Genomic DNA, 19,798 nt, shown 5'->3' with positions numbered 1-19,798 from the left:
AAATGTGATACGTTACGCCGCCGCAGATGTACCTGAATCTGGCCCAATATTTTCAGTGCTCCCTTAGCAGAGACTATTAAGGGCCAGGATAAGAATAGCATTCATGAAAAATCTGTTCCAGACTCTATCTTTGTCCTCTGAAACTAGGAAATACACAAAACAAAGATATTTTCATTTAAAGGCCACATTGTTAATTTAGCATTTACAAATAAATATGACATTACAGAAGGGAACTTTTTTCAGTTTTTTTTATTACATGTGCTACAAATGGAACAAACATTAATACACAGCCTCAGTGAAAACGATCCTAGTTTCTGTTCATGTTGTAGTTTAGTGATAGCTGTGGCTAAGAGCATCAACCAGGACAGCAATGAACTTCTCCCATGCATGCTGGACTTGAGGACTAAAGGCAGATCCCAATTTGACAGCCAGAACAACAATCAACACTTCTCCAAGGCGCTACATAAAAAAAGCAACATTTTGTTATTAGTAGTTAAGCAAATTATTATGGTATCAAATTATTTAATTAGAAAAATAGTAATAAATAACACTTTTTTTAGTTACCCAAAGCAAAGCGTAGAAAAGTCTGAAATAATGTTAAAGCGGTTGTTAACCCCCCAAAAAATTGATCCTGCTTCTTTAAAGCATGTTATATGACACAGTGCTTGTGCTGTGTCATTTGGCCCCCTGTGACACCTAAAAAACCTGGCTGATCCTGACAGTTTCTGCCCTCCCCTTTGTAAACTGACCACGGTTTATCATGGCCGCTGAGCCTGACACCGTGGTCAGTTTGCGTGATTGCGTCATCCGCAGCCCTGCTCTCTGTCCCCTCTGTGCTCTTGTGTCCTCCTCCCCTCCCTGCTTGTCAGCTTGTGATAGTGCCGCTGCCTCCCCCCCTCCTGCTGCTTCCATAACTGTAACATGCATGCATCATCAACACTGTCTCCTATCCTAGTGTCCCGCTCCGTGTGTGATATATAAAAAGAAATGCTGTATATACCAAATTTCAGAGCCGAGACCCACGATCACAGGATTTACCGACTCTCTCCTCCTCCCCTCCCGACTTATGTAAGCGGGGGGAATCATTTATAATTATAAATCACACATAGAGGGGTACACTGCAATAGGAGACAGTGCTGATGCATGTTACAGTGGCTTAACAACCACTTTAGTGTATTACAATGAGAGATCTACACAGAGAGATCAGCAGTTGTTACTTATTTCTTGACCTGCTAAAAAATTATTTGCTTTGGATTACCATCGACCATAACTCTGGTCATTAAGATATATTATGTTTTCGTTTGGAAGGAGTACGGAAGAGTTAGCACCCCTATAATTTATTTGAGGTGAAAGGTTCTTATGCCTCAAAATGGACAAAGTTTTGGATTTAAATATACTTACAAAGGTGACAAGGTCATACGGTACATTTCTGTTTGGTCAATAGAAAGCAATCATGCCCAGTGTTAAATAAAATATTAAGATTATTACCCTAAAGTTCTCAGGGTCCACATGCAGTTGGTTAGCATGTTTATCACTGAGGTCGCGCAGAGTGCCCTTCACGTTGTCTAGGTGATGGATGGCATTGTCAATAGCTCCCAGAATCTTCTTGCCATGTGCGTGCACCTTAGCATTACCAGCAATTGCAGCTGGGCTGGAGAGATCTCCAAAGGAGCCGAAATACCTCTGGGTCCAGGGGTAGACTAAAAACAGCCTATGAAAAATGGAAGAAAACATTAATTTATATTTTCTACCAGGAACCTTCAAACATATTTCATCAGCAATTAATAACTACAACTTTATGGGTATGAAGTAGTACTTGTATGACTTACTGGTATGTACCTGTGAACTTATCAATTGCTACCATGTGTGCAAGGATATGAATAATACTAAAAATATTATGTTATTATACTTTCAAAACTAACTTATATCAGTATCTATAGTGCAGGAAGTCCCATCTTCGGAAAGGAAAAGAAATAACAGAAAGAAACATCAGTAAGGGCACTTTCACACTGGTTCACTTCAAAACTGCCAGTAAATAACCTATGCGTTAATGGAGTGCTTTTGTGGCGCTTTTGGTGCAGGTTTTTAAAGGACATGTAACTCAAAAACTGCACCAAAAATGCTTTGTGAGGGTGTTTTTGAGGCACTTTCCCATTAATTGCAATGTAAAGGAGCGATTTTGGTGTGCTTTGTTTACTCCCCAAACATGCTCCAAAGATGCTGCAAGCAGATTTTTTTTTCACCACCACCCTGCCTTAGTGTAAAAACATTATTTGATTTTAAAGGATAGCATTTTTCTTGAGCTTTTCAGGTGCTTTTTTTTTACACAAAAGTGCATGCAAAACTCTTCAGTGTGAAAGGGTCCTAAAGAAAATATAATTTTAATTATAATCATTTCATAGATTAACTTAAAAAGCCAGAGAGTTTTGGAGTACTATAAGCTCAGTTAGTTTTTTTCCCCCTACCTGTGTCTCATTGGAGAGATTTCCCTTCACTTCCTGTCCTATAGCCATAACAGGAAGTGAGAGGAAATTTCTCTGTAATTGTGAAAATCTCCTCTTAGACACTTGTCACCAGAACTAGTGTCTCCATTAGAAGATTTCCCTTCCATTCCTGTTTTGTGGCAACTCAAGATTTGGGATTTTCTCTCATTTTCAATCTAGGTGACAATGGTGACCAGGACAAACAGAAAAGGTGGTTTCACCTATTGGGGACACAGAAAGCAGTAGATTACTGATTCCTCTTTCTTTTTTTATTTGGATAGAGTGGGTAAAGATTGGAATCTCTCTCAGGGTTTGTTTCTCTGTCTGTGGCCCTACTGGACTTCTTTCAATGCTTTCTTTTTCTTTAATTCACAGTCACAATGATTGGATTTGGACAATCTAAAAACTACAGAGATGTAGTGATAATATGAAACAAACAAGGAAAACTATTGAATTCCACTTTACATAGTGCCTTATTAGGGAAACCCAAATCTGATTCAATGAAGTATCACATTCATTTGTTAAGTTAAATTACATTTTGCAAATTGAAACCATGGAAATAAAGCATTAGAAGACTGTTAAATAATTCAGGTTAGAAGATACTGGTAGCATAGTAGAGAGATTCTGAAAAAGTACCAACACCAAGGGAAGTTGTTATACCTGGTAAGTGCTTCATGTCCATCCTGTTCAATATTGACCTTCTGCCACACAGAGTTGATGGCGGCCTTCTCTTCAGCAGTCCAGTGAACCATGGTGTTGGATTGAGTCAGATGAGAGTAGCTCTTGCTTAAAGAAGTAGATGGTGGATGGCAAACACAACTTTCTCCCCATTTTATTTATAGTCTGCTTTGTAAGTCACGCCTACATTTCATTTGTGCTTTGTCATAGAATTGTATCTCCGTTAAACTGATAAGTGAATCATATCACTGACTATGCTGTTTTATATCATGCCTTGTTCATAGCTTATTTTCTATGGCTACATGCTGATCGCACAGAACTTGGTCTTACTATGCATAAGTTGAAAACAGATAAGACATAAACAGCTGTGCAACAGATACAATTTGTGATTCAGAGCACCAAATTTTTACAGATGTCTTTCATGAAACATGGCAACAGATTTCATGTGTTACAGGTATTGTACATAGGAATATTACCTCAGATCAATATAGTATTGACTTATATAGATAAATAGGATGATCACCATTGTGCTTAATTGCTTAGTACTTTTTAAAAAATTTTTGTTTCAACTAAGTGCATTAAATGTTATTCAAGTGTACAGATATAAAATAGAAAATATTGGGTTCACTTATGCCTTGTTCCCACTGAGCGGAACGGTTCGGGTGGGTACAGTTTGGAACGCTTAGAATGGTGCGGTCTATTCTGGTGAGCATTTCCACTGCAAGTCAGACCGTCGGGGGCCATACAAGGTTTATAAAAAATGCCTAGCGTGTCCACCAATCAGTGGAATGTATTGTAGCTCTGCCCTAACCGAACCGTTCCATTTTCTATGGATCCACATCTGAAGGAGGACCCAGAATGGTGCGGTACAGTTTGGTTTTATGGCACACTTTCATAATGGAAACACCCAAAATAGTGTACTGTACCGAACCGTACCAAACCGATCCGCTCAGTGGAAACGAGGTATTATGGGCCAGATTCACGTACAGTGGGTGACTGCGATATTGTGTCAATCTCGCTCCCTTTCTCAGCGAGATTGAGCACCTACGAGCCCCATCGCGGGAGCCAGCGCCGAGCTGGCTTGCCGCGATAGAGACAAAGCCGTCATAGAAGCGACGGGAGATCCGACTTGGATTCCCGCCAATTCTACACGTGTGCGGCGTTTGGTATGAATCCTGAGGGGGAAGTCCCCGCCGGATTTTAACTAAAAATCCGGCATGGGTTCCCCCCTCGGGAGCATACCGGCCCTTAGGTCTGGTATGGGTTGTAAGGAGACCCCCCTACGCTGAAAAAACGGCGTAGGGGGTCCCCCTACAATCCATACCAGACAGGTGTCCAAAGCACGCTACCCGGCCGGCCAGGAAAGGAGTGGGGACGAGCGAGCGCCCCCCCCCTCCTGAGCCGTACCAGGCTGCATGCCCTCAACATGGGGGGGGTTGGGTGCTCTGGGGCAGGGGGGCGCACTGCGGCCCCCCCACCCCAGAGCACCCTGTCCCCATGTTGATGAGGACAGGGCCCCTTCCCGACAACCCTGGCCGTTGGTTGTCGGGGTATGCGGGCGGGAGGCTTATCGGAATCTGGGAGCCCCCTTTAATAAGGGGGCCCCCAGATACCGGCCCCCCACCCTAAGTGAATGAGTATGGGGTACATCGTACCCCTACCCATTCACCTGCAAGAAAAGTGGTATAAACACAAATAAAAAAACACAGGGTATTAAAATATTTTATTAGTCTGCTCCGGAGGCCGCCCCCTGTCTTCTTTAGCTCTTTTCACCAGGGGGGGCTTCTTCTTTGATGTCTTCGGGTGGGGGCCGCTCTTCTTCGCCGCCGTCTGGTTCTCTTCCACCGCCAGGGGGGGGGTCGCTTTTATAAAAGCGCCCACCCCCCGGCGGGTTTCCTCCGACGTCTTCGGCGGGGGGTGGTGTGCTTCTCAGGGGGGGCTTCTTCTTCCGCTATCCGGGGGGGTCTTCTCCGCTATCCGGGGGGTCTTCTCCACTCTCCGGGGGTCTTCTGCTATGTTCGCCGCTCTCCGCTGTTGACTCGGCGCACCCCGGTTCTTCCTCCCGCTGTCCGGTGCCTTCTCCTTCAGCGCTGAACGTCTTCATCTTCTTCTTCTTCCGTGCTGTGACGTCTTCTTCTTCTTCCGGGCTGTGACGTTGTCTTCTTCTTCTCCCGATGTTGACACGCCGACTCTTCTCGCTGCAATGACAGGTGCGCGGCTTGCATCGGACTTATATAGGCCTCACAGTCCCATCATGCTCCGTACCTACCCATGTGATACCTACCCACGTGGGTAGGTACCGGAGCATGATGGGACTGTGAGGCCTATATAAGTCCGATGCAAGCCGCGCACCTGTCATTGCAGCGAGAAGAGCCGGCGTGTCAACATCGGGAGAAGAAGAAGACGTCACAGCACGGAAGAAGAAGAAGATGTTCAGCGCTGAAGGAGAAGGCACCGGACAGCGGGAGGAAGAACCGGGGTGCGCCGAGTCAACAGCGGAGAGCGGCGAACATAGCAGAAGACCCCCGGAGAGTGGAGAAGACCCCCCCGGATAGCGGAAGAAGAAGCCCCCCCTGAGAAGCACACCACCTCCCGCCGAAGACGTCGGAGGAAACCCGCCGGGGGGTGGGCGCCTTTATAAAAGCGACCCCCCCCCCCCCCCCCGGCGGTGGAAGAGAACCAGACGGCGGCGAAGAAGAGCGGCCCCCACCCGAAGACATCAAAGAAGAAGCCCCCCCTGGTGAAAAGAGCTAAAGACAGGGGGCGGCCTCCGGAGCAGACTAATAAAATATTTTAATACCCTGTGTTTTTTATTTGTGTTTATACCACTTTTCTTGCAGGTGAATGGGTAGGGGTACGATGTACCCCATACTCATTCACTTAGGGTGGGGGGCCAGTATCTGGGGGCCCCCTTATTAAAGGGGGCTCCCAGATTCCGATAAGCCTCCCGCCCTCATACCCCGACAACCAACAGCCAGGGTTGTCGGGAAGGGGCCCTGTCCTCATCAACATGGGGACAGGGTGCTCTGGGGTGGGGGGGGCCGCAGTGCGCCCCCCTGCCCCAGAGCACCCAACCCCCCCAGCCTGGTACGGCTCAGGAGGGGCGCTCGCTCGTCCCCACTCCTTTCCTGGCCGGCCGGGTAGCGTGCTTTGGATACGGGTCTGGTATGGATTGTAGGGGGACCCCCTACGCCGTTTTTTCGGCGTAGGGGGGGTCTCCTTACAACCCATACCAGACCTAAGGGCCCGGTATGCTCCCGAGGGGGGAACCCATGCCGGATTTTTAGTTAAAATCCGGCGGGGACTTCCCCCTCAGGATACATACCAAACGCCGCACACGTGTAGAATTGGCGGGAATCCAAGTCGGATCTCCCGTCGCTTCTATGACGCGCTTGCTGGGATGTGCTTTTACTATTCCAGTGAGTGCGAGATGTCGGCACCCTGTCGCCGAGAATCAGCACGATGCCGTCGTGCTAAAAACACATTCTCGGCGGCAGGCACTGTAGAATCGCGGCGGCGTAACGTATCCTAGATACGTTACACCGCCGCAATTTTTCATCGCAAGTGCCTGATTCACCAAGCACTTGCGATGAAAACTACGCCGGGCCAATTTAAATGGGCGTGTGCCATTTAAATTAGGCGCGCTCCCGCGCCGGACCTACTGCGCATGCTCCGTTTCTTAACTCCCGCCATGCTTTGCGCGCCGTGACGTCATTTTTTTGAACTGCGACGTGCGTAGCGTACTTCCGTATTCCCGGATGGCTTACGCAAACGACATTAAATTTTGAATTTCGACGTGGGAACGACGGTCATACTTTAGACAGCAATACGCTTGCTGACTAAAGTTAGGGCACCAAAAAAAACTACTAACTTTGCGACGGCAAACTAGACTAGCGGCGACGTAGCGAACGCGAAAATCCGTTGTGGATCCGCCGTAACTCCTAATTTGCATACCCGACGCTGGTTTACAACGCAAACTCCCCCCAGTGGCGGCCGCGGTACTGCATCCTAAGATCCGACAGTGTAAAACAATTACACCTGTCGGATCTTAGGGATATCTATGCGTAACTGATTCTATGAATCAGTCGCATAGATAGAAACAGAGATACGACGGCGTATCAGGAGAAACACCGTCACATCTCATTTGTGAATCTGGCCCTATATTCTTTCCATATACAGTGAGGAAAATAAGTATTTGAACACCCTGCTATTTTGCAAGTTCTCCCACTTGGAAATCATGGAGGGGTCTGAAATTGTTATCGTAGGTGCATGTCCACTGTGAGAGACATAATCAAAAAAAAAATCCAGAAATCACAATGTATGATTTTTTTAACTATTTATTTGTATGATACAGCTGCAAATAAGTATTTGAACACCTGAGAAAATCAATGTTAATATTTGGTACAGTAGCCTTTGTTTGCAATTACATTGTCATGTTGGAAGACCCAGCCTCGACCCATCTTCAAAGCTCTAACTGAGGGAAGGAGGTTGTTGCCCAAAATCTCGCAATACATGGCCCCGGTCATCCTCTCCTTAATACAGTGCAGTCGCCCTGTCCCATGTGCAGAAAAACACCCCCAAAGCATGATGCTACCACCCCCATGCTTCACAGTAGGGATGGTGTTCTTGGGATGGTACTCATAGGGCCAAATCCTCAAAAGAGATACGACGGAGTAACTGTTGTTACTCCGTCGTATCCCTGGTCCTAACTATGGAACTGATCCACAGAATCAGTTTCCCATAGTTAGGACGAAGATCCGACATGTGTAATTGAATTACACTGTCGGATCTTAGGATGCAGTACTGCATCCGCCGCTGGGGGCATTGCCGCCTCGGGTATGCAAATTAGGACTTACGGAGATCCACAAAGCTTTTCAGCTTCGTTTTTTCTCCGTAAGTTTTATTTTTCAAACGCAAAATTAGGGCTGCTTTTACAAGGTGTAAACTGTTTACACCTTGTAAAAACAGACCTTTCTTGCTCGCAACGCAATTTTTTTTTACATTTTTTTTTGGCGCAGTATCTTTTTTTTTACCCGACGCAACTTTATTTATTATTTATTTCGCGCTATGCACGTTGCATGTTAGTAGTTGGATTCTTACTGATTGTATGGGGTGGACAGGTGTCTTTATGCAGCTAATGACCTCAAACAGGTGCATCTAATTTAGGATAATAAATGGAGTGGAGGTGGACATTTTAAAGGCAGACTAACAGGTCTTTGAGGGTCAGAATTCTAGCTGATAGACAGGTGTTCAAATACTTATTTGCAGCTGTATCATACAAATAAATAGTTAAAAAATCATAAATTGTGATTTCTTGAATTTTTTTTTTTTGATTATGTCTCTCACAGTGGACATGCACCTACGATGACAATTTCAGACCCCTCCATGATTTCCAAGTGGGAGAACTTGCAAAATAGCAGGGTGTTCAAATACTTATTTTCATCACTGTATTAGTCCTTTTTTAATAACAAGGCCAGGCAGGTTTGGCAGCTTTTGTCCCTTAATAAGTGAAATCATCATTTTAAAACTGAATTTTGGATTTACTCGGGTTATGTTTGTGTAATATTAAAATGTGTTTGATAATCTAAATCATTTTAGTGTGACAAATATGCAAAAAAATTATTTAGGAAGTTGTCAAATATTTTTCACAGCAGTGTATACTTTTTGCTGAAAATTCATAAAAATGTTTCATAAGGTACATCTAAACCTAAGCTGTGTTTTTTTTTTTTTTTGAACAGTGTGGAAGGATTTGAAGGCTGTGTGGACGCCAAGGCAGCAATCTCTGCATGATTTTATCTTCTTTGATGTAAGTGTAATGATTTCATTTTCTAAATAAATAGCAGTATTACACTATATGCTCTCTCCTCCATTTGTGTTGGAACGATACCACTGTGGATTGTTGCTGATCGAGCGAGCCTGATGCTGCGTACACACGATCGTTTTTTGGGTTGTAAAAAATGTATTTTTTTTTAATGTTTTAAAAAACGATCGTATGTGGGCTTCAGAGCAGTTTTCGGGTTCTGAAAATTGGCCAATTTTTTTTCGAACATGCTCTATTTTTTCACGACGTTTTTAACGTTGTCGTTTTTTGGGTTGTAAAAAATGGTCGTGTGTGCTAAGGACTTGAAAAATCCATGCATGCTCAGAAGCAAGTTATGAGACGGGAGCAGTGGCGGAACTACCGCCATAGCGACCCACGCGGGCGCTATGGGGCCCGCAGCCGAGTGGGGCCCGGTCAGGGACGGATTGACAATTCGGTCAGTCGGGCACTGCCCGAGGGCCCGTGGTGGGGGGGGGGCCCGGGTCGGCTCAGTCAGCCCCTGGAGGTCCCGACCGAGTCGCTCTCTCTCACATCGGTATAATCAGCGGCGGTGAGAGAGAGACTCTGGTCATTACGCCGCGCTGGAGGAGGGATGTGGTTGCTGCTCTGGTTGCTAACGCCTGTGCCGCTTGGCGTGTAGCAACCAGTGACATCACGGCTGCAGTGCACCCCCTCCGTGTTCAGTGCTGAAAGCGCAGGAGGATTTCACTTCCTCCTCCTCCGACGACCTCCGCGCTACAGCTCTGCCACCTGGGGCCCAACAAAGCTGAGCTCCGAGGCCACCCCTTGACATAGCAGAGAGGGACACATTTGCAGCAACTGAGAGGGAGAGCAACAGCATCTGAGAACAGCAGCCAACAACCGAGAGTGGCGGCCCCGGTGAGCAGCAGGAGGCTGGCTGGAAGGAACAGCGCGAGAGGAAGTGAGAGAAGACCTGACCTGAGCAGCAGTGAGCGCAGCATCCCCAGCGGCACCTCCCAGTCCCAGAGCCTGAACACCTTCTCCCAACGTCTGCTCCAGCTGTGCCTGTCAGCAAGAAGAAACACAGGCTGACCGAGGACAGAGGACAAGGATGGTCTGGAGGTAGGTGCATCACACACACCTACCCACAGACAGGGGCTGGGACAGGGTGTACAGGAAGGACTGCAGGACAGCTTAGGGGGTCAATTTCTCTCTCTCTCTCTTCCACCCCCCTCTCTCTCTCCTATCCCCCTCTCTCATCCACCCCCATCTCTCTCTCTCTTATCCACCCTCTCTCTCCTATTAACCCTCTCTCTCTCATCCAGCCCCTCTCTCTCTCTCATCCACCCCCTCTCTCTCCCATCCCCCCTCTCTCTCATCCACCCGATCTCTCACCCCCTCGCTCTCATCCACCCCCTCTCTCTCCCACCCCCCTTTCTCTCTCCCACCCCCTTCTCACTCCCCTCTTTCTCTCCCCCACCCCCTCTCTACCAACTCATATCTCTCTCTCTCACCCCTTCTCTCTCCCCCCAACTCCTCTCTCCCACTCCCCCGCTCTCTTACCCATCTGATCACTCACCGCCTCTCTCTCAACCACCACTCTCATCCACCTCCTCTCTCTCCCACCCCCTTTTACTCTCTCCCTACCCCCTCTCTCTACCAACTCATATCTCTTTCTCTCACCCCTTCTGTCTCTCCCCCCAACTCCTCTCTCACCCCCCTCCTTCTCTCACCCCCTGTCTCTCAACCACCTCTCTCATCCACCCCCCTCTTTTTCCCATTCCCGTTTTCTCTCTCCCACCCCCTCTCACTCCCCACTTTCTCTCCCCCACCCCCTCTCTCTACCAACTCACCTCTTCTCTCTCTCCCACCCCTTCTCTCTCTCTCTCCTACCCCCCTTCTCTCTCACCCTCACCAAGCCCCTCTCCCCTGCCAAGTGGACACTGACTAACAGGTGACAGCTAAGGATGAGCTGCAGCCTGTTTGCATGGTACACGTGCAGAGCCCACCAGGAAGTCTGCACGGCACTGCGCTAATCACAGCCAGGGAGACATTTCCCGATCTCTGCAGCCGAGCATCGGGACAATGTTTTCCTGGCTGTGATTAGCGCAGTGCTGTGCAGACTTCCTGACGGGCTCTGCACGTGTACCATGCAAACACGCTGGAGCTCATCCTTAGTGACAGCAAGTGAGAGTTAGTGATCCCATCCCTTCCTAAGCACTGCCACTTAACCCATGCCCTCAGCACTGCCAGTCTGCCACTGACCTCATCCTCCTTATGAAGGACTACAGGTCCCAGCATTGGCCCCTCAGAGCTGAAGATGTGACATGCTCCCCCAATGGGGGAGTAGGAATCGGGTAGGTCAGTGTAGTGATCAGGTAGGTCAGTGTAGTGATCAGGTAGGTCAATGTAGGGATCAGGTAGGTCAGTGTAGGGATCAGGTTAGTGTAGTTGTCAGGTATTTCAATGCAGCAATCAATTAGGTCAGTGTAGGGATCAGGAAGGTCAGTGTAGTGGTCAGGTAGGTCAGTGTAGGAATCAGGTACAGTAGGTCAGTGTAGGAATCAGGTACAGTAGGTCAGTGTAGTAGTCGGGTAGGTCAGTGTATGTGCAGTTTTTACCCCAGATCCCTCGGGTCATTTATATTTCTTTTGTGGTATAAAGTATGGTCTTTTATATACAACTTTAGTGTCTTGGATATAAACAACATTTGTTTCATGTATGTTAGCCCAACATTGCAAGAACAATGACACTCTGTGAATCTAAGTGGCTGCCTGCAGCTGCAATGTTGGGCTAACATACATGAAACAAATGCTTAAATAGGTAAGGGGTGGGGCCTCTCGGCAACGTCATATGGCGGCACTGCCTCCTTGTGATGTCACCGACCAGTGCTTGCTGGGGGGGGGTTTCCCTGAATGGCTGTATGGAAATGTGGTCACCCTAGCACACAATATCACTCTGTTCATTTCTGACAGAACAGCGATCTGCTTGTTCACATTGGTGATCAGTGGGAAGAATGGAAGAATGTGCCTTACATTGGTGATCAGTGAGAAGAATGTTCCTTACATTGGTGATCAGTGAGAAGAATGTCCCTTACATTGGTGATCAGTGAGAAGAATGCTCCTTACATTGGTGATCAGTGGCAAGAATTTTTTAATTCCTATAATAAATATTTATTTTGAACATTGTGTAGAGAAATTCTTTGAACGCATGCAATGTGGGCAGTGCAATATGTAGGTGGGACTTTGTGTGGACGTAGCTTGAACGTGGGCGGAGACACAGGGGGCCCCATAATCTCCTTTTGCCCGGGGGCCCCATGCGCTGTCAGTCCGCCCCTGGCCGGTGAGGATGAAGAAAAAGCCCAGAATGTTTGCCGCATCCGAGTACATTGTTAGTCCTGGGAGTCAGGACCATCTGATGCCGAAGGTTGCCGAGTGTGGCACTCGGCCACTTTTGGGCACTTTCGGCATCAGATGGTCCTGACTCCCAGACGCTCGGGGCTAAAAATGTGCTCGGATGCTGCCCTGCCTTCTGGAGTCTGCAGCGCCAATGGCGGGATGCGGGACGTGTGGCGTCCATCATAGGCGCTGCATGCACCACGGCGGGAATTACAATTCGGCCGCCGCACGGTTCTCCTCGGCTCCTCTGACTGCCAGTGCCTGCCCTGCTGTGACCGCACACCAACTTAAGGCTGAGGCTGCTAAGGTAGGTGACTCAGTGTGCTGTGGAGAGCCCTTACTGATCTTCAGTTGACCTAAATGAACATAAAAGCTGCAATACTGTTCACAATAAGAAATTGTTGTTCACAGAATTACAGGTTTGTGATTAGATTGCTAACATTGCCAGTTTGATGTATCCGTAAGGTGTCCTGTGGGGGGAGAAAAACCCTGTATTCGAGTGAGAATTTTTATTTTTGTCCTTGTAGAAAAAATGGCAAAAAAAATAAAAAATCAGCAGTAATAGCAATGGTAAACGTCATACATTTATCTCTCTACAAACGTATTGAAGATTTCAAATACTGTGTCATTCCCACTATGTGAATCATATGTACGGTATTTGTCAGGATTTAATGAAGTATGCTAGCCTAGTCATTTTAACCACTTCAGCCCCAGAAGAATCCCCCCCCCCCTTCCTGACCAGAGCACGTTTTGCGATTCGGCACTGCGTCGCTTTAACTGACAATTGTGCAGTCGTGGGACGTTGCACCCAAACAATTTTTTTATTTATTATATGGTTATTTAAATTTTTGTTTTGCTGTTCAAAATGTATATAAGCTGTTGCTTGGGTACTGTGCCACATGAGTGTAGTAATGTGTTGTTCAATGGCATTAGTTCATTTTTTTTTGGAGGGGGGGGCCCCATACAACATTTTGCTATGGGGCCCTGTGATTTCTAGTTACGCCCCTGGACGGGAGCGCTCGTTCTGGTAAAACTACAGTTCGTAATGGAGTAAGCACATTCATCACGCTGTAACAGACAGAAAAGCGCAAATCGTCTTTTACTAACACAAAATCAGCTAAAGCAGCCCAAAGGGTGGCGTCATCCGAATGAAACTTCCCCTTTATAGTGCGGTCGTACTTGTTGTACATCACTGCGCTTTGCTAGAGCATTTTTTTTTCACGATCGTGTGTAGGCAAGGCCGTTTTAATGATCGGGTTGAAAAAGACGTTGTTTTTTCTAGACCCTTCAAAGCGCAGTTTTTTATAACCCGAAAAATGATCGTGTACGCGGCATGAGGGACCTTGATTATCGGGAGGAGGCCAGCAGACACTTATATTTCAGAACCAATTGCAACAAATTCTGTGGACGGACATCACCACCTCAATACAGGCACATATACCATTTCCATTTGGTGATGGGACCCAGGAGGGCAGCACAGACAGTCACCTTAATTTTTGATTTTGAAGTTGTCACGGGAAGTCACCCAAATATTTGACTTGTCACCGGATCAACATTTAATTTTTTTATAAAAAAAATTATGGACTTTATTGATTGCAGTAATTTCCCACTATACTGGCATTGAGCATGTTTGCTTATATACAGGTGATACTCGAAAAATTTGAATATTGTGCAAAAGTTCATTTATTTCGCTAATGCAACTTAAAAGGTGAAACTAATATATGAGATAGACTCATTACATGCAAAGCAAGATAGTTCAAGCTGTGATTTGTCATAATTGTGATGATTATGGCTTACAGCTCATGAAAATCCCAAATCCACAATCTCAGAAAATGTGAATATTACATACAATCAATAAAACAAGGATTGTACATAGAACAATATCGGACCTCTGAAAAGTATAAGCATGCATATGGACTCAGTACTTGGTTTGGGCCCCTTGTGCAGCAATTACTGCCTCAATGCAGTGTGTGCCTCTCCATTCTACCTCCATACTCCGGCTCCTTGGTTTCCAAATGAGATGCAAAATTTGCTCTCATCAGAAAACAGGACTTTGGACCACTGAGCCACAGACCAGGTGTGTTTTCTTTAGCCCAGGTAAGACGCTTCTGATGTTTGTTGTTCAGGAGTGGCTTGACAAGGTATATACGACTTTGGAAGCCCATGTCCAGGATCTGCGACTGCGACATTGTGGTGGAAAAATCTGACCCCAAATGACACTTTTTGGGGACCAGTGGCATTATTACATTGATCAGTGCTACAAAAATGCACTGATCAATGTAAAAATGACACTGGCAGGGAAGGGGTTAACACTATGGGTGATCAAGTGGTTAAGTGTGTCCCTTGAGTTTGTTCTAAATGTAAGGGGGTGGGCTACCGGTGACATGACAGAGATCACTGTTCCCAATCACTGGGAACATTAGATCCCTGACATGTCACTCGGCAGAACAGAGAAATGCCTTGTATACACTGGAAGTTCTCCGTTCTGCCTGTGTACAAGGCAATTGTGGGTCGCCGGCGAAGATTGAATTCACCCGACCCGCGTGAGCTGCCGTACAGCTACAGCGATTTAAACAGGAGTGCCATACTGTCGCCATATAACAAAGACGGCAGGCTCATGGAACAGCCCCAAACGACAGGACATAAAAATATCCATAGGCGGCGCTTTTTAAGCCTTTACAGGTTACCAGTTTAAGGTTACACAGGAAGTCTGGTGCTAGAATTATTGCTCTCGCTATAGCGTTCGCAGCAATACCTCACATGTGCGGTATGAACACCATTTGCATATGGGTCCACGACCTACGTATGTGTAAGCATATGGGGACTGGGGCACAACTTTTTTTATTATCTACTTTATTCACATTTTTTTTTTTTCATATTTAATTATTTTCTTTATTTTAAATAATCAAGGTTACAGAAAATTTCACATAACATATATCTTATATACATTAACATATTACTATCAATCATACAGTTTGAAGGAGACCATCAGGCCGGGAATAAATAAAGAAGAGAGGGAGAACTCGGATTTATACCATCCCGGTTCCCCTCCCCTATTTTCTATTAGCCGACTTCCTATCCGAAGCCTGTTTTCCCATCTCCTCCAGGCCACTGTATTACTTATTATTTACTCTGTTCCCTTAACCTTCATTATTCCCTACCTAACACCCCTTTAGTCTAATAAACAAAGCAAACCTCCCAAAAAAAAAAAAAAAAAAAAAACCCCTCCCCTCTTCTCCCCCCCCCCCTCCTCGCCGGAGATGGATATATCCTCTCTTGTTTCTCTTCTTCAACTCCTCTCCATCTACTCCCATCCTGACAGATTCTGCTCTTTCTCTATTCCTCTAACATCCTCTTCCCTTCTTCCGTTTTCATGTACTGATTCCACCCTGTCCATGTTTCTACGTATTGTTCCTTTTTATTCCTGGCTGAAAGTATTAAGTCTTCTATAGCTCCGGTCTCTCTCACTCTGTTAAGCCATCTCGCAATAGATGGTGGTGTGCTATCTCTCCACTGTAATGTTATCCCTTGTTTGGCCGTATTTATCAGGTGACATATCACCGATTTTTTTATATTCTCGCATTGGGATTTGTGAGCAATGGAGCAGGAAAAAGGCCGGATCATCCGGAATCTGGTGTTCCGTAAATTTTTGAACGATTCTCTGGACTTCTTTCCAGTAATCTCTTACTTTTACACATGACCAGAAAATGTGTAGTAAAGTTCCCTGCTCCAGCCCACATCTCCAACAATGCTCAGAGTTTTCCTTACTAAATCTGTGCAGCTTTTCTGGTGTATAGTACCATTGGGTCAGTAGTTTGTAGTTGGATTCCTGTATACGTGTAGATATTGAGGATTGTAATGCTAAATGTATTATGTGTTTACGCTGGGTCTGTGAAAAATTTCTCCCCAGATCTCTCTCCCATTTTCTCAATCCCGGCAACTCAAAGTCTTCTTGAGGGGAGTTCAATATTCTATACATCTTTGAACTTACTCTTTGTATTGGTTCCTCCTCATCACAATATTGTTCAAACTTAGTTAGTTGTCGCTGAAAATTAGATGGTTGTCCCAAGGATCTTAAGAAGTAGCTTAATTGAAGTGCTTGCCAAGCACTTAGCTCATAGTTCCCCCCTCTCCTCGTCAAATCCTCTATTGATGGCCATACTACCCCGGCTGTGTTTAATTGTAGAAAGTGTGATACCTGCACCTTGCCCCTTTCTTTTAATTTGTTGAAAACTATTCCTCCTGTGCCTGGTGAAAATCCTGGGTTCCCCAATATGGGAAATAGGGGGGAACATTTTGTAGAAAATTTTGGATTTTTGCATATTTTAGCTGCAATTAACAGCGTTGGACCAATTGTAGGGTGTTTCTTCATCTTACTTGGTAGTGTTTTATAACACCAAGGGGCCCTACTTAGTTCCATTGAGCAAGACTGCTGTTCAACTTCTACCCACCTTTTATAGTGTCCGTTTCTACACCAGTCTATTAATCTCGTCAGGTGTGCCGCCTGGTAATATTTGGCAATATCTGGAACTGCCATCCCACCAAAGCACCTGGGTATCCTCATCACCTCTTTTTTTATCCTTGCCTTTTTCCCCGCCCAAATAAATCTCATCAAAAGAGACTCCATTTGTCGGAGAAAGGCCTGTGGTATATTCGTTGGCAGAGTTTGAAACAAATATGTAATTTTTGGCAGGATATTCATTTTAATTATGTTGTTTCTACCGAACCAAGAGTGAAATCCGTGTTGCCACTTCTCAAGTGATGTTCTTATTGAGTTATAAAGCGGTGGAAAATTTATTTTAAAAACTTCTTTTAAGTTTGCTGGGATCAGGGTACCCAAGTATTTAAGTGCGGTCCTCCATTTAAAGCCAAAATTTTGTTGTGTAATCTCCCGTTTCTGAGGTGTCATCGACACGCTCATTGCTTCCGATTTTGCTTGGTTTATTTTTAAGTTAGAGAACTCTCCAAATTTGATTATTTCTTTGACTAGATTGGGGAGAGAGACATGTGGGTTTGATACTGTGAACAGCATATCGTCTGCAAAAGCTGTTACTTTATGACTCCCCTCCCCTATCTGGATACCCTGTATATCTGGGTTTTGGCGTATTTTGCTCAATAAGGGCTCCAGAGATAGCACAAATAGTAGCGGCGACAGGGGACATCCCTGGCGCGTTCCATTTGTAATTTGAAAATTTTTGGAAAATATCCCGTTTACTCTCACTGCCGCACGTATGTCTGTGTATACGCTCCCAATCCAGCTTAACATATTTTCCCCCATCCCAACATGTCTCAGCACTGAAAACAGGAACTTCCAACTCACTCTATCGAAAGCCTTCTCGGCGTCGGTATTTAGGAACACGCAAGGGATATCCCCGTCAACCGCCCCATGCACCAAGTTGAGGACCCTTATTGTGCCATCTCTTGCCTCCCTTGTGGGGACAAACCCTACTTGATCCCTATCAACTAGCTCGGGTAGCCATACCTGAATTCGTCTTGCTAATACTTTTGTGAAAAGTTTTAAATCGGAATTTAGTAGCGAAATCGGCCTATAGCTACTACACTCCGCCGGGTCCTTCCCCTCTTTATGGATAACTATAATATGGGCCAGTAATGAGTCCGGCGGGAAAGTAGCCGTCTGGCCCACTTCATTAAAGAGTTTTGTTAACTGCCCTCCCAATAATGTTCCGAATTCTTTATAGTATCTTATTGTGTAGCCATCTGGGCCCGGGGCTTTCCCGTCTGCCATAGTTTTTAGTGCGGCCTCTAATTCTTCTGTCGAAATCGGGGTTTCTAAACTGTCTCGGGCAATTGGTGACAGCCTGGCTAATTCAGTTACTGAGAGATATTCTTCTATTTTTGATGGCTCTACTGATAGCTGTTTCAGATTATATAGAGAGGAGTAATATCTACTAAACTCTTCCACTATGTCTTTTGGTTTCCGTTTTAATTGACCCTCCTTCCCCTTGATTTGTGGGACATAAGTCTGTTGGCTCTTCTCCTTCAGTTTCCCAGCTAGCAATTTACTGCACTTATCTCCGAATTCATAATTTATTTTCCTTCCTCTTTGTATGCTTGCTTTGGCTTTATAACGTAAGATATCTGTAATCTGTCTTCTCAGGTGGCTCAGTTCTTTGCCTATCTGGGGGGGGTGTAATTTTTTATGTTGGAGTTCCAGTTCCTGAATTTCTGCTAGTATATTTTTAACCTGTTGTTCTCGCTTCCTTTTTAAATTTGTTCCATGTCTAATCAAGACCCCTCTAATCACCGCCTTATGCGCTTCCCATACCATCCCTGGATTGCTCCCGGGGGTATCATTTATTTGGAAATATTCTGTAATTTCCCGGGCGACGTCTTCCCTCACTTCCTTGTTCTGCAGAAGGCTTTCATTTAGTCGCCACCTTCTCTCCTGGGTGGGCCCTGTATTAAACAATATGATGCGTAAACTGACCGGAGCATGGTCCGACCATGTTATACTTCCAATAGATACCTCTACCACCGAGGAGATCAGATAGTGGGGGATCATGAACAGATCTATTCTAGAATACACCTGGTGTGGGTTGGAGTAAAAAGGGTAATCCCTTTCCTCTCCGTTCATCGTCCTCCATGCATCTACCAATTGAGCTTCGTAAAGACTGCGCAAGACCCCCCGTCTGACCCCCTCTGTGGCAGATGAGGTTCCCTTCGAGGTGTCTATTTTTGGGTTCATGGGGATATTAAAATCTCCCCCCAAGATTAACCTCCCTTCTGAAAATTCCATCAGCTCTTTCAAGATTTTCCTCATAAAGGTGTCTTGGTGCACATTAGGTAGATAGACCGTAGCTAGAGTTACTTTAATTCCTCCTATCATCCCTTTCAGGAAGAGGTATCTTCCTTTTGAGTCTTGGTGTCTATCTTCCAAAGTCCATGGAATTCTATTTGATATCAGTATAGAGACCCCTTTGGATTTTGCTTCCTGGTTTCCTGCGTGATAAGCTACTGGAAAGAACCTGTTTTGCAATAGGGGATACCCCTCTGTTCTAAAATGCGTCTCCTGAATGTAGGCTATGTCTGTCCCTGCTATCCGCAGGTCATTCATCAACATCCTGCGTTTTTCAGGGACATTAAGTCCCTTTACGTTCATGGAGGTTATTTTTAATCCCTCCATCTCCGGCGCTGAGGGAAGGAGGAGGGGAAAGGTAGGACCCCAAAAAAAAAAAAAAAAAAAAAAAAAAAAAAGATCCCCGCCCCTTAACCCCGCCCTCCTACTCTACTTTTCCTTTCCCACCCGTTCCCCCCTCCCCTCTTCTAGTTCCCCCCTAGGGAAGTTGCCCACTTTGAACTTCCCCCCCAATAGTTCGGTGGGCAATAACCTAATCTGGGGACTGGTCCAGTTGGGTGGCTCGGCACACAAAAAAAAAAAAAAAAGAAAAACAAAAAAAAGAAACCACTTAAACATACAACATAAAAAAAAGGGAATA

At 45.6% G+C, this 19,798-nt stretch overlaps 1 protein-coding gene across 1 annotated transcript; it reads right to left on the bottom strand.

Moving 5' to 3' along the window:
• Positions 1-317: 317 nt before the first annotated feature.
• LOC120943635 (hemoglobin subunit beta-3-like) lies at positions 318-3,309 on the bottom strand. The gene is made up of 3 exons (XM_040357035.1): positions 3,144-3,309; positions 1,489-1,711; positions 318-459 (listed from the first exon to the last, which is right to left on the bottom strand). Exons 1-3 carry the CDS (start codon positions 3,233-3,235, stop codon positions 331-333), a joined length of 444 nt encoding a protein of 147 aa, XP_040212969.1. The 5' UTR covers positions 3,236-3,309; the 3' UTR covers positions 318-330.
• Between the last annotated feature and the right edge of the window lie 16,489 nt (positions 3,310-19,798).

Source organism: Rana temporaria, chromosome 6 (assembly GCF_905171775.1).
Source record: "Rana temporaria chromosome 6, aRanTem1.1, whole genome shotgun sequence".
Taxonomy (NCBI): domain Eukaryota; kingdom Metazoa; phylum Chordata; class Amphibia; order Anura; family Ranidae; genus Rana; species Rana temporaria.
Note: the sequence above shows the minus strand (reverse complement) of the source record. Positions and strands in the feature narration are given on the sequence as shown.

Bases quoted from the DNA above. Each gene is read 5' to 3' on its own strand.
- LOC120943635 (XM_040357035.1), bottom strand. From the start codon at position 3,235: ATGGTTCACTGGACTGCTGAAGAGAAGGCCGCCATCAACTCTGTGTGG. The intron at 1,712-3,143 runs GTATAACAACTT...CATTTTTCATAG, and splicing joins GGACATGAAGCACTTACCAG to GCTGTTTTTAGTCTACCCCT. The intron at 460-1,488 runs GTAATAATCTTA...TTTTTTATGTAG, and splicing joins TGGACCCTGAGAACTTTAGG to CGCCTTGGAGAAGTGTTGAT.